The sequence below is a fragment of the Canis lupus genome, chromosome 1, assembly GCF_003254725.2.
Source record: "Canis lupus dingo isolate Sandy chromosome 1, ASM325472v2, whole genome shotgun sequence".
Lineage (NCBI taxonomy): Eukaryota > Metazoa > Chordata > Mammalia > Carnivora > Canidae > Canis > Canis lupus.
In genome coordinates this window covers 70,231,811-70,250,937 of record NC_064243.1, presented here as the reverse complement: position 1 = coordinate 70,250,937, position 19,127 = coordinate 70,231,811, and the positions used below count along the sequence as shown (strand labels likewise).

The window sequence follows — 19,127 nt, the reverse complement described above, 5'->3', positions numbered from 1 at the left end:
CTCCGCACGGAGACTCTTCCTCTTCCTCTGCAGGAGCCGCTGCCGCCGAGCTGCTCCCGTCCCGCAGCCCCCTCTGCGGAGCCGCCGCCCGAGCCCCTCCGAGCTGCTCCAGGTCCCGCCGTGCGCGCTGCAGCCCTCAGGGAGCTCGGCGCACTCTCCCGGGGCGCAGGTGTCTGTTAGTGTCCCCGGGAGCCCGAGGGCATCCCCGCCCTCCTGGGTCCTGCTCCAACTCCCTGCGAGCCCCTTTCCGCCCGGGAAGGTTGGTGCAGCTCCTGCTTCTCCGGGACGGGGCTCTCCTGTCCTGGGGACACTCGCCCCGGCCTCAGCCCGGCTCCTCGCGGGGCCCCTCCCCCTTGGAGGCCTTTTGTTTCTTTCTTTCTTTTTCCCCGTCTTCCTACCTTGATAGAAGCGGGAACTCTTCTCACTGTAGCATTCCAGCCGTTCTCTCTTTAAATCTCAGGCTGAATTCGTAGATTTTCAGGATGATTTGAAGGTTATCTAGGTAATTTGGTGGGGACAGGTGACTTGGGGACCCTACTCTTCTGCCATCTTGCCCCGCCTCAGATTCTATACTTTAGCTGAATCTTGAACATCGAGTAATAGGAGCTATAGACAAAGAACAAAGTGAGTCTCGCTGTTCCTTTTGTGGCCGGTATTCCATCTTCTAGAACTTATTTCCGTGTCTTTCCTGGAGCGTCTCCGTGTGCCTCTCTTGGCCCTTCCCCCAGCCCTCTATCATGTTAATAAACCTGTGCTCCCAGTGGAACCTCCCTGCTAGCACTTCAATTGTGCAGATGCCTATACCCGGTGGAAGTTTTGAGACCCGGTGCCCATAGCTGCAAATACCTTTCTACTTGGTGTCAAATTTTGTATTTTGAAATGTAATCCATTTTTTAAAGCTTAATGCAAAACAAGCCAGCAGACTATTGAACTTAAACCAGTCTGCCTTGTTGGCTCCTTAGTGAACAGTGGCTTTGTGTAAATATGTTTGACCTAAAGTCCTACTTTTCCTAAAATTATATTGTGTTCATACCTATGGCATCTTTCCCGGGCCCAGAATTTCACAGGAAGTCGTGTGTAGACAATTCATTGATATGAGAGTTACCTTGATAGTTCTTTACCAACAATTTGACACCCATGCCTATTCTAGGTTTGGGTTGCCATTGTCACATTTAAAATGGGGATTGCTCAGTTTGCTTTTTAAGGAAGGGACCTTGTCAGATTCTTGTCTCTCATGCTGCTGACACTCAGCTGGGATCCCACCATGCCCATGCAGACCTGAGGCCGCCTGCCTTGCCCTGAACACGCCTGAGCTGTGGCAGCCTGCAGAGCATGTCTTTGGGAACTGCAGCATGCTGCTTGATCTCCCACCTGTCCTCAGGTTGCTGGCTTGACTGGCAGCACTTGTTATCAACTGGAAGTGCTGGCTCTGGTTTTTTCCTCCTTATTTACAACTCTGGTATAGCGTTAGTTGGTATGGATATGATCCAAATGCAGCAGCCTGCTCAAATTGGAAGGCTGCCTCCACACCACCTGGGTCTTGAGCATTTGCTTTTGGTCTCGTAGTAAAGACATTTACAGTTGAAAAAATAAATAAAAATAAGTTATTCCAGTGACCTTTCCAGTTTAGAATATGGAGGTAAAGTTTCCTTAACAGTATGTCAAGTACCAATATCTTCAAATGTTGATATGCTATTGCATTGTTGAGTTCTATTGATTCACATTTTAATATCTTATACAGTACATACTCAAATTTTCAATCTTGCACAGCACATTAACAAAGTTACTAGGAAAACTGGATTACCACAACCAAGATGTTACGAAGTGCACAAAACTCTGACAGGGAGAGCCAAGATCAAGGAATGCTTTTCTCTAGGAAACAATTCTACCAACAACAATATGGGAATAAGAGTAACTTAAAATATGGAAGACATATTAAATGCATGACTGACTCCAAATTGCCATGTACTGTGCTTTGTATTATAGTATATAAAAACTACCCCATCTATGGAATGTTAAGCTAACACCCAAGACAATGAAAGCTTCCCCAAATCAATTTCCCACTATTTTCTAGTTTTACGAAAAAATAAACAACCAGAAATGATTTCACCTCTTTAAAAAAAGCATTTACACTTTAAAAAATGGGATGAGGGGATCCCTGGGTTGCTCAGCGGTTTAGCGCCTGCCTTTGGCCCAGGGTGCGATCCTGGAGTCCCGGAATCGAGTCCTACGTCGGGCTCCCGGCATGGAGCCTGCTTCTCCCTCCTCCTGTGTCTCTGCCTCTCTCTCTATGTCTATCATAAATAAATAAATAAATCTTAAAAAAATGGGATGAAGTCAGATTCCCTTCTTCTAAACACACTTCTACTAAAAAACTTGCATTTACAAGATAGTTGATAAAAATATTCCTCTGGATTATACAAGAAAAGAGACAGGGACTGCTGAAAGACCAGGTATAGGATATTAATCAGACCAGGCTTCTTTCTGTTCACCAGGAGCTGGACTCCTTGTTTTTAGTTTCTCCATTTTCTGCCAGGTAAATCTTCTTTGTACTTTTTGTTGTCTGAAGTTTTATCTTTTCCTGCTACCTTTTTGGCATCATTTCCACTCTTATATAGGAGCAGGTTTGGCCAACAAGCACGCTGATCTCTTGGGCTGTTCCTTAGCTGCCCCTCTGCCAGGCTGCCCTTCCTCTTGAGGATGGTGGCAAATATGTGCCCACTGGTGCAGACCAGGTGCATGAGGATACCCAGAGACTCTGTGATGTGGGGTGCATAGCTGCTGCTCCTCCTACCCCTGGAGCTCCCCTCAGAATAATTCTTAGTAATCTTGTCTTGGGCTATTACTTTGCAGTGTTTTGTCAAATCATATTCTAATATTTTAAATAAAATTGTATTAAATCTATATTTACCTAATGAGTACTGTTACATTTCCTAGTTGAACTAAACAAATCAGCTACATAAAACCTAAAGTGTCTGTATGAGGCTCTTAACCTCAGTCTTTTTTTTTCCCTTTTTTTTCATATTTTCTTTTTTATTTGAGAGAGAGCGAAAGCACAAGCAGGGAGAGGAGCAGGTTCCCCACTGAGCAGGGAGCCTGATGTGGGGCTTGATCTTAGGGTCCTAGGATCCAGTTCTAAGCCTAAGGCAGACTTTGACCTACTGATCCAGTGAGGCACCCCAGTCTTTTTTTTTTTTTTTTTTTTTTAAAGATTGTGTCTTGAACCTAGTTATGGGTTTCAAACTCACAACCTGGGGATCAAGAGTTGCAGGCTGTCCTGACTGAGCCAGTCAGGTGCCTCAACCTCAGTCTCAACTATCAATTATCACTGCTTTAAACAGCTTTCCTGTCTCTAACAAAACAAAGCAAAACAATTAAAAAAGAAAAAAAGTTAATCACAATTCAACTACCTCATATAAGATTTTTTTAAAAACCCCAAACTAAACTAAATTAAATTGAGTTTGAGCCAAGCTGCTCCACTCCTCCAAGATATTCAGTGATTTTTTTTGTGGTATCTTATAAGGCTTACAAAGAAGTCTCATTTTGTACCTACAGTTTTGTTAGAATCATTCACATTGAAAACTAAACTCTATTGCCTGCAACTCACTAGCAACCAAACATTCTTCTCTAGTGTAATTTCACTGTACATAATACAGGCTCCAGAAAGGAGAAATATTCTCAAAGATATTGTATAGACAAATGCCGTCAAAGAAAATGTTCCAACGTTTCTTTCAAAACACAGAATTAGTGGGGAGTGCCTGCTGTAGTGCTGAGAGCTAGCCTCAGCTATCAAGAGTCATGCTGGGGAAGCAAAAGTCCAATTCAGATAAAGAAGAGAGAGAGAAAAAAAAAAAAGAAGAAGAAGGGCAGCCCCAGTGGCTCAGCGGTTTAGCGCCGCCTTCAGCCCAGGGTGTGATCCTGGAGACCCGGGATCGAATCTCATGTGGGGCTCCCTGCATGGAGCCTGCTTCTTCCTCTGCCTGTCTCTCTGCCTCTCTCTCTCTCTCTCTCATGAATAAATAAATAAAATCTTTAAAAAAATAAAAAAGAAGAGAGACCTCTCTGAGGACCCAAGGCATTTAGTTGATGTCCAGAAATGTCACACCTTAGCAATATGGACCACACTGAGAAAAGGCCATGCTGTCGGGATGAAAACACATAAGCCTGTCTTAATCAAGAATAAAACCAAACCTGAAGAGATCAAAAGGATTTATCAGTCATTTAACAGGAGGCCAGAACAACATATTTTAAAGGATGACAACATAATCCAGACTCCTTGTGATATATCACACAAAATGTCCAGCATAGGATAAAAAATTATGTGGTATGTAAAAGAGGAACAGTATAACCCATAATTAAGAAAAAAAAACAGCCAAAAGAATCAAGATGTTGGAATTAGCAGATAAGGGGCAGTGAAAGTATTTATAAACATGTCCAAGGATATATGGAAAAGCCTATAATGAGTAAAAAGATGCAAGCTGTACACAGAGAAGTGGAAAGAATTAAAGAACAAAGTGGAAATCCAAGAAATGAAAAGTACAATACCTGAAATGAAAACTTCACAGGATGGTCTTTTTAAAAAATATTTATTTATTTATTCATGAGAGACACAGAGAGAGAGAGAGAGAGAGAGAGAGTGAGGGAGGGAGGCAGAGACACAGGCAGAGGGAGAAGCAGGCTCCATGCAGGGAGCCTGATGTGGGACTCGATCCCGGGACTCCAGGACCACTCCCTGAGCCAAAGGCAGGTGCTAAACCACTGAGCCATCCAGGGATCCCCTGGGATGGTCTTTTTCTTCTTTTTCTTTTTTGTTTTTTGTTTTTAAACACAACATATACTGCATTATTAGTTTCATGGGTACAATTTAGTTATTTGTCAGTTACATATAACACCCAGTGCTCATCATATCACATGCCCTCCTTAATGCCATATCCCCCAGGTACCCCATACCCCCTTCTCACCTCCCCTCCAGCCACCCTCAGTTTGCTCCCTATAGTTAAGAGTCTCTGGTTTACCTCCCTCTCTGATTTTGTCTTATTTTATTTTTCCCTCCCTTCTCCTATGATCCTCTATTTTGTTTCTTAAATTCCACTTATGAGTGAGATCATATGATAATTGTCTTTCTCTGACTTACTACACTTAGCATAATACCCTCCAGTTCCATCCATGTTGTTGCAAATGATAAAATTTCCTTATTTTTGAAAGCTGGATAATATTCTATTGTATATAAATATGCCACTACTTTGTTATCTATTCATCTGTCAATGGACATCTGAGCTCTTTCCATATTTTGCCTATTGTGCTATAAACATTAGAGTGCAGGTGTCCCTTCAAATCACTATGTTTGTATCCTTTGCGGTAAATGCCCAGTAGTGCAATTGCTGGGTTATAGGGTAGCTCTATTTTTAACTCTTCAAGGAAACTCCACATTGTTTTCCAGAATGGCTGTACCAGAGTGGCTTTTCCAGAGATTGAATTCCCATCAATAGTGCAAAAGGGTTCCCCTTTTTCTGAATTCTCACTAACATTTGTTGTTTCCAGAGTTGTTAATGTTTGCCATTCTCACTGGTGTGAGGTGGTATCTCACTGTGGTTTTGATTTGTATTTCCCTGATGGCAAGTGATGTGGAGCATTTTCTCATGTGCTTGTTGGCCATATGCAGGTCTCCTTTGGAGAAATGTTTGTTCATGTCTTCTGCCCATTTCTTGACTGGATTATTTGTTTTCTGGGTGTTGAGTTTGAGAAGTTCTTTATAGATTTATCGATTTTGGCTACAGATACTAGTCCCTTATCTGATGTGTCATTTGCAAATATCTTCTCCCACTCTGTAGGTTGTCTTTTAGTTTTGCTGATAGTTTCCTTTGCTGTGCAGAAGCTTTTTATCTTGATGAAATCCCAGTGGCTCTTTTTTGCTCTTGTTTTCCTTGCCTCTGGAGACATGTCTAGCAACAAGTTGCTGTGGCCAAGGTCACAGAGGTTGTTGCCTGTATTCTCCTCCAGGATTTTGATGGATTCCTGTCTCACATTTAGGTCTCCAATCCATTTTGAGTGTATCTTTGTGTCTGGTGTAAGAGAATGGTTTAGTTTCATTCTTTTGCACGTGACTGTCCAATTTGCCCAACATCATTTGTTGAATAGACTGTCCTTTTCCCAGTGCATATTTTTTCCTGCTCTGTCGAATATTAGTTGACCATAGAGTTGAGGGCCCATTTCTGGGTTCTCTACTCTGCTCCATTGACCTATGTGTCTGTTTTTGTGCCAGTACCACACTGTCTGATGATTATAGCTCTGTGATACTGCTTGAAATCTGGCATTGTGATGCCCTCAGCTTTGGTTTTCCTTTTCAACATTCCTTTGGCTATTCAGGGTCTTCTCTGGTTCCATATAAATTTTAGGATTATTTGTAATAGCTCTGTGAAAAATGTTGATGGTATTTTATAAAGTAGTTTTTTAAATTTTTATTTATTTATGATAGTCACACAAAGAGAGAGAGAGAGAGGCAGAGACACAGGCAGAGAGAGAAACAGGCTCCATGCACCGGGAGCCCAATGTGGGATTCAATCCCAGGTCTCCAGGATTGCGCCCTGGGCCAAAGGCAGGCGCCAAACTGCTGCACCACCCAGGAATCCCTGTTGATGGTATTTTAAAAAAGATCTTATTTATTTGAGAGAGAGTGTGTGAGAGAGAGCATGAGCCAGGGGGAGGGGCAGAGGGAGAAGGAGAAGCAGACTCTCTGGGGCTGGATTCCAGGAACATGGGATCATGACCTGAGGTGAAGACAGTTGTTTGAGCCACTCAGATGAACCTGTTGATGGTATTTTGCTGGAAGTACATTGAATGTTAAGATTGCTCTAGGTAGCACAGACATTTTAACAATAATTGTTCTTCCAATCCATGAACATAGAGTATTTTCCCGTTTCTTTGAATCTTCCTCATTTTCTTTCATAAATGTTCTACAGTTTTCAGAGTATAGATCCTTTACCTGTTTGGTTAACTTTACTCCTAGGTATCGTATGGTTTTTGATGCAATTGTAAATGAGATCATTCCTTAATTTCTCTTTCTTCTGTCTCAGTGTATAGAAATGCCACTGATTTCTGCATTTATTTTATATCCTGCCACTTTGCTGACTTGCTTTATGAGTTCTAGCAATTTTTGGGTAATCTCTTGGGTTTTCAACATAGAGTATCATGTTATCTGTGATGAGTGAGAGTTTCACTTCTTCTGTGCAGATTTGGATGTCTTTTATTTCCTTTTCTTGTCTGATGGCTGAGGCTAGGGCTTCCAGTACTATGTTGAATAACAGTGGTGATAATGGACATCCCTGCTTTGTTCCTGACCTTCAGGGAAAATTTCTTGGTTTTCTCCTGTTGAGGATATTTGCTGTGGGTTTTTCATATATGGCTTTTATGATACTGAGGTATGATCCTTATGTCCCGACACTGTGGAGAGTTTTAATCAAAAAAGGATGCTGTGTTTTTTCAAATGCTTTTTCTGTATCTATTGAGAAGATAATATGGTTCTTGTCTTTTCTTTTATTAATGTGGTGTATCACATTGATTGAATACAGATGTTGAACCACCATTGCAGCCCAGGAATAAATCCCACTTGATCATGGTAAATAATCCTCTTAATGTGTTGTTCGATCTTACTGACTAGTATCTTGGTGAGAATTTTTGCATCTGTGTTCACCAGGTACATTAGTCTATAATTCTTTTTGATTGGGTCTTTGTCTGGCTTTGTTTTTTATTTTTCGTTTTGGAATTTTATTTTATTATTTTTTCTTTTTTTTAAATAATAAATTTATTTTTTATTGGTATTCAATTTGCCAACATACAGAATTCAATTTGCCAACATACAGAATTGTCTGGCTTTGAAATCAAGGTAATGCTGGTCTCATAGTGAGTTTGGAAGTTTTCCTCCCATTTCTATTTCTTGAAACAGATTCAGAAGGTAGGTATTAATTCTTAAATGTTTAGTAGAATTCCATTGGGAGGCCAGCTGTTCCTGGACTCTTGTTTTTGGGAGATTTTTTATTGCTGCAATTTCTTTGCTGGTTATGGGTCTTTTCAAGGCTTCTATTTCTTCAATTTATGTCTCTGGGAATGCATCCATTTCTTCCAGATTGCCTAATTTGTTGGCATATAGTTGCCTATAATATATGTTCTGATAATTGTTTATATTTCCTTGGTGGTGGTTATGATTTCTCCTCTTTCATTCATGATTTATTTATTTAGGTCCTCTCTGCTTTTAGAGAAGTCCAACTAGGGTTTTATTGATCTTATTAATTCTTTCAAAGAACCAGGTCCTAGTTTCATAGATCTGTTCTACTGTTCTTTTGGTTTCTATTATTTCTCTTCTCCTGCTGGGTTTAGGCTTTATTTGCTGTTCTTTTTCCAGCTCCTTTACATGTGAAATTAGCTTGTGCATTTGAGACTTTTCTTGTTTCTTGAGAAAGGCCTGTATTACTATATACTTTGCTCTGAGGACCACCTTGGCTGCATCCCAAAAGGTGCTGAAGTACCTGTTTTCATTTTCATTTGTTTTCATGTATTTTTAAATTCTTCTTTAATTTCCTGGCTGATCCATTCATTCTTTAGTAGGATGCTCTTAACCTCTACATATTTGTATTCCTTTCAAATTTTCTCTTCTGAGTGATAACAAGTTTTAAAGCACTGTGGTCTGAAGATATGCAAGGAATAATCCCAATTTTTTGGTACTAGTTGAGACCTGATTTGTGACCCAATAAGTGATCTACTCTGGAGAATATTCCATGTGCACTTGAGAAGAATGTATATTCTGTTGCTTTGGGATGAAATGCTCTAAATATATCTAAGTCCTTCTGGCCCAGTGTGTCATACAAAGCCCTAGTTTCCTTGATCTTCTGCTTACACAATCTATCCATTGCTGTGAGTGGGGTGTTAAACTACCCTGATATTATTGTATTACTATCAATGTGTTTCTTTAATTTTGATATTAATTGGTTTATATATTTGGCTGCACCCAATTTAGGGGCATAAGTATTTATAATTGTTCGATCTTCTTTTGGATAGACCCTTTTATTATGATGCAACATTTTTCTTCATCTCTTACTTCAGTCTTGGGTTTAAAATCTAGTTTGATATAAGGATGGTTACTACTTCAGCTTTGTTTTAATGTTTATTAGTATGATAAATGGTTCTCCACTCCCTCACTTTCAATCTGGAGGTGTCTTTAGGTCTAAAATGAGTCTTTTGTACACAGCATATTAATGGATCTTATTCTTTTTATCCAATCTCTTGCCCTACATCTTTTGATTGGAGCATTTTGTCCATTTATCTTCAGAGTAATTATTGAAAGATATGAATTTAGTGCATTGTATTACCTGTAAAGTCACCCTTCTTGGAAATTGCCTCTGTTCCTCTCTGGTCTTTGTTACTTTTCACCTCTCTCTTCACTTGAAGCATCTTCTTTAGTATTTGCCGGGCTGGTTTAGTGTTCATGAATTCCTTTAGTTTTTGTTTGTTTTGGAAACTCTTTTGTTTCCTTCTCCTTCTCTCCTTCTATTCTGAATGGCAGCCTTGCTGGATAAAATATTCTTGGCTACAAATTTTTCCCATTTAGCACATTGACTATATTGTGCCAGTCATTTCTGGCCTGCCAGGTCTCTGTGGTCAGGTCTGTTGCCAGTCTTGTTTCTACTCTTCTAGCTGCTTTTAGAATTTTCTCTTTCTCAAAAAAAAAAAAAAAAAAGAAGAAGAAGAATTTTCTCTTTCTCCCTGAAATTTGCACACTTCACTATTATATGTTGAAATGTTGATCTATTTTTACTCATTTTTAGGGAGGTTCTCTATACCACCTAGACTTGAATAGCCTGCTTCCTTCTCCAGGTTAGGGAAGTTCTCAGCTATAATTTGTTCAAATAAACCTTCTACCCTCCCCTTTCATCTTCTGAAACCTCCATAATCCATATTTTATTTTGCTTTTGTAATCACTGATTTCTCAAAGTCTCCCTTTATGACCTGGTAGTCTTTCTCTCTTCTTTTTAGCTTCCTTATTTTCCAACATTTTGTCTTCTGTATTACTGAATCTCTCTTCTGCCTCATTTATCCATGTTGTTAGAGCCTCTATTTTCACTACATCTCAATAATAGCATTTTAAATTTCAGCCGGATTAGATTTTAGTTCTTTAATTTCTCCAGTAAAGGATTCTCTAGTGTTTCAAGCCCAGCTAGTTTATAATCATTGTTTTAAAATCTAGTTCAGGGACCCCCGGTGGCTCAGCGGTTTAGTGCCTGCCTTCCACCCGGGGTGATCCTGGGGTCCCAGGATCAAGTCCCACATGGGGTCCCTGCACGGAGCCTGCTTCTCCCTCTGCCTGTGTCTCTGCCTCTCTCTCTCTCTCTCTCTCTGTGTCTCTCATGAATGAATAAATAAAATCTTTTAAAAAATAAAATCAAATCTAGTTCAGACATCTTGGAGATAGGAAAGATGGCGGAAGAGTAGAGTCCCCAAGTCACCTGTCCCCACCAAATTACCTAGATAACTTTCAAATCATCCTGAAAACCTATGAATTCAGCTTGAGATTTAAAGAGAGAACAGCTGGAATGCTACAGTGAGAAGAGTTTGCACTTCTATCAAGGTCGAAGATGGGAAAAATAAATAAATAAAAGAAATCCAAGGGGGAGGGGCCGCGTGAGGAGCCAGGCTAAGGCCACCTGGGGAGTGCCCCCAGGACAGGAAAGCCCCAGCCAGGAGAAGCAGGAGCTTCACCAATCTTCCCGGAGGGAAAGGCACTCGCAGGGAGTTGGAGCAGGATCCCAGGAGGGGAGGGGATGCCCTTAGGCTCCCAGGGACAGTAACAGAGCACCTGTGCCCCGGGGAGAGCGAGCCACACCTCGCGGCCAAGCTCCCTAAAGGGCTGCAGCCCGTACCTGGCTCCCCGCGGAAGCTGCAACACCCTGGAGCACGATTCAAGCAGCATAGGCCCCAGAGCCCAGGGCGCCGGGGGACACAGCCCAGGATCTGGCGCTCCCCCCGGGACAGGCAGAGGTCAGGAGGGCACAGAACAGCGAGGATGCTCCTGCCGCCTGGCGGCCCCGCCCCAGAGCATCCAGGCCCCTGGGACTGAGAGCTTTGGCGGTTACTGTGAGAGATGACTCCAGGGCTAAGAGCTGGTCTCCACACTGTTGTTATTCCTCCTGGGGCCTCACAGGATAAACAACCCCCACTGAGCCTCACAGTGGCCTCACAGGATAAACAACTCCCAGTGAGCCATGCACCAGGCAGGGGGCTGAGCAGCTCCCCCAGGTGCTCACACCTGAGAATCAGCACAGCAGGCCCCTCCCCCAGAAGACCAGCTAGACGGACAGGGGAAAAGCAAGTTATTGACCAAGCAGCACTGGAAAGTTCCAGGGGAAGTCGAGGGATTTACAGTATATAGAATCAGAGGATATTGCCCCTGGTTTTTTGTTTTCTGTTTGCTTCCCCCACCTTTTTTTTTTTCTTCTTTTCTTTTTTCTCCTTTTCCCAATACAACTTGTTTTTGGCCACTCTGCACTGAGCAAAATGACTAGAAGGAAAAACTCACCTCAAAAGAAAGAATCAGAAACAGAGTTACAAAATTTGATTACAATTCAATGTCAGAAAGCCAATTCAGAAGCACAATTATAAAGCTACTAGTGGCTCTAGAAAAAAGCATAAAGGATTCAAGAGACTTCATGACTGCAGAATTTAGATCTAATCAGGCAGAAATTAAAAATCAATTGAATGAGATGCAATCCAAATTAGAGGTTCTAACGACGAGGGTTAATGAGGTGGAAGAACGAGCGAGTGACATAGAAGACAAGTTGATGGCAAAGAGGGAAACTGAGGAAAAAATAGACAAACAATTAAAAGATCATGAGGATAGATTAAGGGAAATAAATGACAGCCTCAGAAGGAAAAATATACGTTTAATTGGGGTTCCTGAGGGCGCCAAAAGGGACAGAGGTCCAGAATATGTATTTGAACAAATCATAGCTGAAAACTTTCCTAATCTGGGAAGGGAAACAGGCATTCAGATCCAGGAGATAGAGAGATCCCCCTCCAAAAAATCAAGAAAATAAATTTCAAAAAAAAAAAAATAAATTTTATTTTGGGTGACAAATATTTGAAGAACAATACTGTATAATTCTGAATATTAAGAACATTTAGGCAACTTTTGAAAATATCCTAAACACAAGAGTCTTTAAGTAGAGGTCACAGCAATAATTGTCAACTATTAATAATATATGATGAACAATCCTAAAAGATCATTTGCAGTATCAAGGGAAAATATGTTCAGATTTCATTTTGACAGTTCCACCTTCACCAAGTATTTCTGAGTGCCCAATATTTAGAGGGTATGTTTCAGTTGCTTGGGATATACTATAAACAAAACATTAAAATTCTTGCCTTAAATGAAGGCTTTTAAAAATTAGCAGAAAGACCCTCACTAGGCAAGGATAGAAAATGGACTCTTCCAGGGTCTCTAGATGTGGCATCCACCTGTTGGAATAAAAGCTGGAAAGGTGATCAGCCAGGCAGGGAGAAGGAAGCCTTTGTGGCTGTAGCATAGACTATGGTCTCCAGTTGATAATGTATTACACAGAGAGGTGTTCTTGGGCCTAACCCAGCAACGGGACAGCAGATAAAGCCTAAGTGCCCAATAATGGGACTGTCACCTGGACTTCCAATGAATGACTCAGACTACTTATGTGAATTCATTTCATCCTATTGGGTAGATGATTTTGAACTTAATAGCAAATCCAATCATAATTCTAAAAGTATATATATATAAAGGAGTATGAAGGGGATGATTTGAAATATTTTGAGAAACTGAGAAAAAGTTCTAAGATGAATGACTTTCTTTATATTCCACCTAATTATAAAAACAGAGCAAACAGTAATCTCTTGATTATTTTCAGGGAACACAGCACTAATTAGTTATTATCCTCTGTTTTTGCAGATGCATCTTGGCAAAGGTGTTGGCAGCTCTAGTGTGTGATGTTCTATTTCCAAAGTTCTAGGTGTTCTTCGTTTCCTGATTGAAACACTTCAGTGAAAAATTCAGTATCAGGCTAGAAAGTTGTAATATTTCAGTTCATATGAGGTATATGCCAGCCCTGATCCCAAAAGGATATGTTGCTAACAGAATGTAGGGATTGGGTCATGAGCAGTCTTGTGCAATGTCTTTAAGAATGACAATTTAGTATGTGATCATATTTAAAATCAGTAGGAAAGGCGTGAATTATCAAATGGTATGTGGAATTGGGTATTAATACACAAGAAAAAGACTGTAGATTCTTAGGGCAATTGACATCAAAGGGAGCACTGGATACAGAGGATTTTACTTTGTATGCAGTTAGGATGGTGAATATTTTGCACTGTCAGTATGATGATGGATCCAGGTAGCAATGCTGGCCATTAGTGTAGTGAAGTCTTGCTCAGTAGCTTGATTCCAGTGTTATCACAGAATAGTCACTCACCAAGGGCATCTAGTTTGACAACTCAGATGTGCTCAGCAGCTGACTTTCCTCCCACAGTTGACAGCACCAAAGAGGGGTGCTTTTGTCAGCAGTTTTACTACTGGTGTGTCAAAAACCTAGGCAGTATAAGGACCAGAGTCAGTAAAAATGCCCAAAGTTTCAAATGGAGTATTTGCCAGTGTTGAGAACATCCTTAAGTCCTGCACAAGGAGAGCAGCCACATCAATTTCTAGGTCTGCATCATGGCACTGAAGTTGAGTAGTCAGTGTCCAGTGATGCCCACTAGCCTGTCAGTTAACCAGGCCCAGTTCAAGTAACTTCCATGAATGAAGGGCCCTACCAAGCCAGCAGCTTTGCTTCAGGCAGCAGAATGGATGGTAAGTTTCCTTTGCTACAATTCGACATACAGCTGAGATACTGTTGGGACCAGTACAGCTGTATTCTTAAATATACCATGTGCATTTTACACAAGGCTTGTATCCTCTGTATCTTTTTAGCCAGTTAAGATAACACACTCTAAAATTGGAATATCAAGTCAGAAGCTCCTCTGAGTCAGGTGTCTAGTGTATAGAGTCCAAGAGTAAGCTAACAGTTGCTTTACAAAAGAAATATACTTGTTAGGGTATCAAGTCAAACTACCCTTTCCCCCACCTCCAGGCCATCTCCTTTTGCCAGAAATTCCAATCAACAGAATGACCAGTCACAGAGACTGAAGCCCAAAGTGGTCATTAAGGGCTGTGGGAACTCAAAGGTATTTTCTTTACACACAACTCTTCCTGGCTGGGAGAATCCCTTCTGACTTACGGGAAGGGTAAATATGACATATACCACACTCCTACTACACTTTCATATTTAGATGTAACCACAGTACACAGCACTGGCCTAAAGGCCTCATTTATTCACAGGGCCACATTAATTTCACCCCCTCCTACTGTAACCCTTGCCCTAACAGCATTTTCTAAATCTAGATACTTCTTACTTCCACGTAAAGTGGTAAAATTTTGACTTGGGCACTTGTATCCCATAAAACCATAAAAGTTTGAGCCTCTCTTCTCCCTTAAAGTTCCCCCAAATATTTGGGTGGGTGCCAATGAATATATGTCCCCTTTGGAGTCAGGAAAATTTATTTCCCTTGAAACAGCTGATATTGGGGCATAGAGAGGTACAACAAAGCGTGAAGGGAGAGCAGCTTCAAAGCATTAAACAAGTATTTACTTTAGTTGCATAAGCTGTGCTCACATTTCAACCAAAAATTTTTTCAACTTTTTAGGTTCACTGAAAGCCTTTTAACAGGTGGCATCTATTTCATTACACTGAAGGGAGCTTTTTTTTTAAATGAATTCTCTGATGATCTTAGAGAGACTCCTCACAACACCAACCCTTTAATAAGTGTTGTACCCATTGACTGATGTAAGCTTGGCTTACACAGTAACTTTCTACCTCCCCAACAGAGGGATGGCTAAATTATGTTCAAAAGGAAACAGACATGAATATGTGAGAGCTCAACAGAATACAAGCTTACTGCTTGATCACAAAATGTTCAAAAAGTAAAGATATGAACGAGAATTTTGTTGTACATTTCAGGCACCCTGGCTTTTACCTTGTAAAAGCTGTGCCATGTTACAACATGATACTTCAGGTTGTCCTGGGTCATCTCCACTCTATTCTGACAGCATCCTAGTAGTTCATCAGCGAGGTCTTTTGTCATGACTGGATGTGGCATAAAACATGAAAATCCACAGTCCCAAAGCCCTACTTGGAGCAAAAGGAGACCTGGAAATTTTGTGTGAGTTATTTAAAGGACATGGCTTCATTCAAAAGGGCTTTCCATAGTATCCTAAAAGAATTATCAGTCTATGTGTATTCTCTGATATCCTTTCAGGATTGCTTTTTGGATAAAATTCTTCCTACGTTCATATTTATATAGTTTCTCTCCTGTGTGGGTTTCCTGGAGTCAAATGGCTTGGTCCTTCAACCATACGGATTTTCCATAGTTATTCTATCAATGGGGTTTTCCACCCCCCTGAATTCTCTGGCAAACATTTAGAGTTGACTTCTTATATAATTTTCCAAATTCATTACCTTCATAAGATTTCTCCCCATTGTGAATTCTCTGATGTATTCTGAGGTTTGATTTCTGGCCAAAAGTTTTTGCACATTTATTACACTGAAAAGGTTTCTCCCCTGTATGAATTCTCTGATGATCACTAAGGATCGCCTTCCGGACGAATTTTTTGCCACATTCATTACACTTAAATGGTTTCTCCCCAGTATGAATCCTTTGATGCACTCTAAGGGTTGATGTCCGGGCAAAAGTCTTCCCACATTCATTACATTTAAATGGTTTCTCTCCTGTGTGTGTTTTCTGATGTTGAATAAGATGGTCTTTTCGCCAGAAGGATTTTTCACATTCGTTACATTGATATGTTTTCTCACCGCTGTGAGTTCTCTGATGTATTCTAAGGTTTGACTTCTGACCAAAAGTTTTCCCACATTCTTTACACTGAAAAGATTTCTCTCCTGTGTGAATTCTATGATGATCTCTGAGGGTTGACTTTTGAACAAAAGTTTTCCCACATTCGCTACATTTATAGGGTTTCTCTCCTGTATGAATTCTCTGATGTCCCCTGAGGGTTGACTTCTGGACAAATGTTTTCCCACATTCATTACATTTATAGGGTTTCTCTGCTGTGTGAATTCTCCGATGTGTACTGAGGTGTGACTTCTGGGAGAAAGTTTTTCCACATTCATTACATTCAAATGGTTTCTCTCCTGTGTGAGTTCTCTGATGTTGAATGAGATGTCCTTTTTGAAAGAAGGATTTACCACATTCTTTACATTTATAGGGTTTTATCTCAGAGTGAGTTCTCTGGTGTACTTTGTGAGCTGATATCTGGTAGGATTTCCTGCTTTTATGATACTCAGAGGATTTATCCTCAGTTTGTGTTCTGTCATTACACACCAATGGGTTCTCTTCCGTGATAATTCTCTGAAATTGAGTGAGGTGTGACTTCCTGTTGAAATTATTTCCACTTGCATTACATTCATTTTGTTTCACAGCCATGTTAAACTTACTATATTCCTTAAGAGCTGACTTCTCACAGATGGATTTCCCATATTGGTTAAAAGGAGAGTATTTCTCCTCTATCCCAGTTCTTTTACAGTCAAAGATAGTTGTTTTTTTGTTTTCCCTACATTCATCATCTTTATAGGATTTTTCTCTTGTATGAATACTCTTATGTGTAACACAAGTAGCCTCATCATAGAAGGCTTTTCCAATTGCATTATATTTAAAAGCTTGCTCCAACGTTTGACACTTTTGATTCTCAGGAAGATTTTCCTTATAACTAAGAGCTTTCCCATTTTTATTATATTCATGAAATTCCTCTCCAGTATGAGTTCTCTCAAACTTAATTTTGAAAGACAAATTTTCACATACACTATAGCAATTTGTTTTTTTGGTTAGGTAAGTTCTACTATTAATGACAAATTGGGAAATTTTTTGCAAATTTACTCCCCATGAGTCATATTTATGGGACATTTTTGTTGAAACAGGAGCTATGTGCAGATTAAATTGTTTTCCCCAAACTTCCTCTTCCTCTCCAGTCAATGGTTTATTATTGATGAATATTATTTCCTGCAAGTGTTTATCTTTGATTTTCTTGTTCCTCTTCATCAGGTCATCATCTCTGTAATCTTCTAAAACAGAGATAAATTGAAAACATCTTAAGAATCTTACATTTATTATGGGTGGGACCTATAGACAAATAACCTATATTGTATTTTGTTTTTTCGTTTTCCAAGATGAAATAATTTATGTGTGTGTGTGTCCTCACCCTTCTTTAAAAAACGTATTGGTATAGTGAAAATGAGAGCGGAAGCTGGTAATAAATACCTATCTGTTTTGGATTGTGATAAGTTGCCCTTCCAACTGAGGTGGAGAAAGAATAGAAATTAGACTTTATAGGAGTGGTTATTTTGAGCAACAGGAAAACCAGATAATGGGATGAACACAACAAAACTATATAAACTTAAGTTCAGCAACAAAATAATTAGGAGATAATGAACACTGATAGATTAGGACCAACAGGGGAAGAGTTTGCTTTGAGGAAATATATTATAGTCCTATGCTACCTAGGATATACTGATAGACTACTCAAGAGTCTACTACTTCCAATTTGATATCTCTTATTTCTATTCAATCCTTCAACATCAAATCAAAATTGATTTCAACTTTCCTCATGATTAAATGAAGCAGCTCAGGATCTAATCCATCTCATAGTAATAAGTCATGGAAGTACAAACAAATATAAAACTGACAAAAGGAAAATCCTTCTTGCAACTAAATTAGATTTGCTGCTCAATTCTGCTTTGGTACCTTTATTTTATCAAAATTCAATGATAAGTGAACCTGATCATCTCATCCTAAATTTCCACACTTTAATTTGATATGAGGAGTTCATGTATTTTATGTATGCATGTATATATGTAGGCTCTATGCCCAGTGTGGGGTTTGAACTCAAGACCTTGAAATCAAGAGTTGCATGCTCTACCAATTGAGCCATTGAAGTGCTCCAAGGGATATGATTTTAAATGGGATATCATGGAAGGCTTTACTGCAAAAACGGCACTTAAGAAAGTCAAAATAATTTATGCATTATAGATGGCTGTCCTTTGAGAGTTTTAGGAGTTGTAAATACCATCTATTATTTTTGGTTCATCTCTTCACTTTCTTAAGTATGAAACATAATTTATATCTGCATAAAACTTATATGTGCAACTTAACAGTACAGAGTTAACACTAGTGTAATATGAAACAATGTCAAACTGAAACCAATACTACACTGTATGTTAACTTGAGTTTAAAAAAAACATGCCCAGAAACACAACACAAAAATGGCTCTGCAAAAATCCCTATTTATCTCTGCCTAGTTACAATTCTTCATGCTTAAGAGTTGACTATGCTTCTAATATTTATGTAATTGTTTCTTTGATTTTTTTTGAGGTTTTACCATCAATGTATGAATTCCCAAAAACGTAATTGAGTTTTGCATTTCTGACATCTACACAAATATAACCATACATGCATATTTACATTGTTTGGTTTCTTTTAAGATTATGTACCTAATTTTCCCTGAAGGAATATAACTCTTCATCTACTGCTGATGAACTCAATTTTTAACAAAAACAATCAATATTTCCATAAATATTGTTTTATTCATCCTAGGGAATACAATCATGCCTTTTGGGAGGGCATATAGTTAGGAAAAGAATTCTTTGCTCACAGGTTATATAAAACTTTAACCTGACTTGGTAACACAGGGGTTTTACCAGTTTACATTTTCCATCAGAAAGATTCTTTAATATTTCATATCCCCATCAGGATTTGGCTTTGCCATAATGTTAATCTCATCTCATACTGTGTTTATCCTTTTGCTTTGTATTTTATTTTGAACTCCATGAAAGCTAATGAGAGCTTGAACATATTTTCCAAGATTTAATGGCCATTTAAAAGTTCCTGTTCAGTCTTCTGCCTATTTTTCAATTGGGTTGCCACCTTTTCCTGTATTGACTTGTGGAAGTTTTAACATTTTCAGGATACTAATCCTTTCAAGGATACTTGTACTATATACATATTCTGGT

The 19,127-nt window shown here is 39.5% G+C and overlaps 1 protein-coding gene across 13 annotated transcripts in view; it reads right to left on the bottom strand.

Annotated features, from left to right (window-relative positions):
- Positions 1-4,602: 4,602 nt before the first annotated feature.
- The window catches only part of ZNF510 (zinc finger protein 510), a 42,408-nt gene continuing 27,883 nt past the window's right edge, over positions 4,603-19,127 (bottom strand). For 11 of the 13 annotated variants that reach the window (XM_025423058.3, XM_049115620.1, XM_025423056.3 and 8 more), the window contains one exon: positions 4,603-17,183. In XM_025423058.3, coding sequence (XP_025278843.1) covers positions 15,487-17,183 — 1,697 coding nt within the window. In that variant the 3' untranslated portion in view covers positions 4,603-15,486. The remainder of the gene's footprint in view (positions 17,184-19,127) is intronic. The other 2 variants (XR_007413654.1, XM_049115591.1) reach the window with 2 other exon arrangements.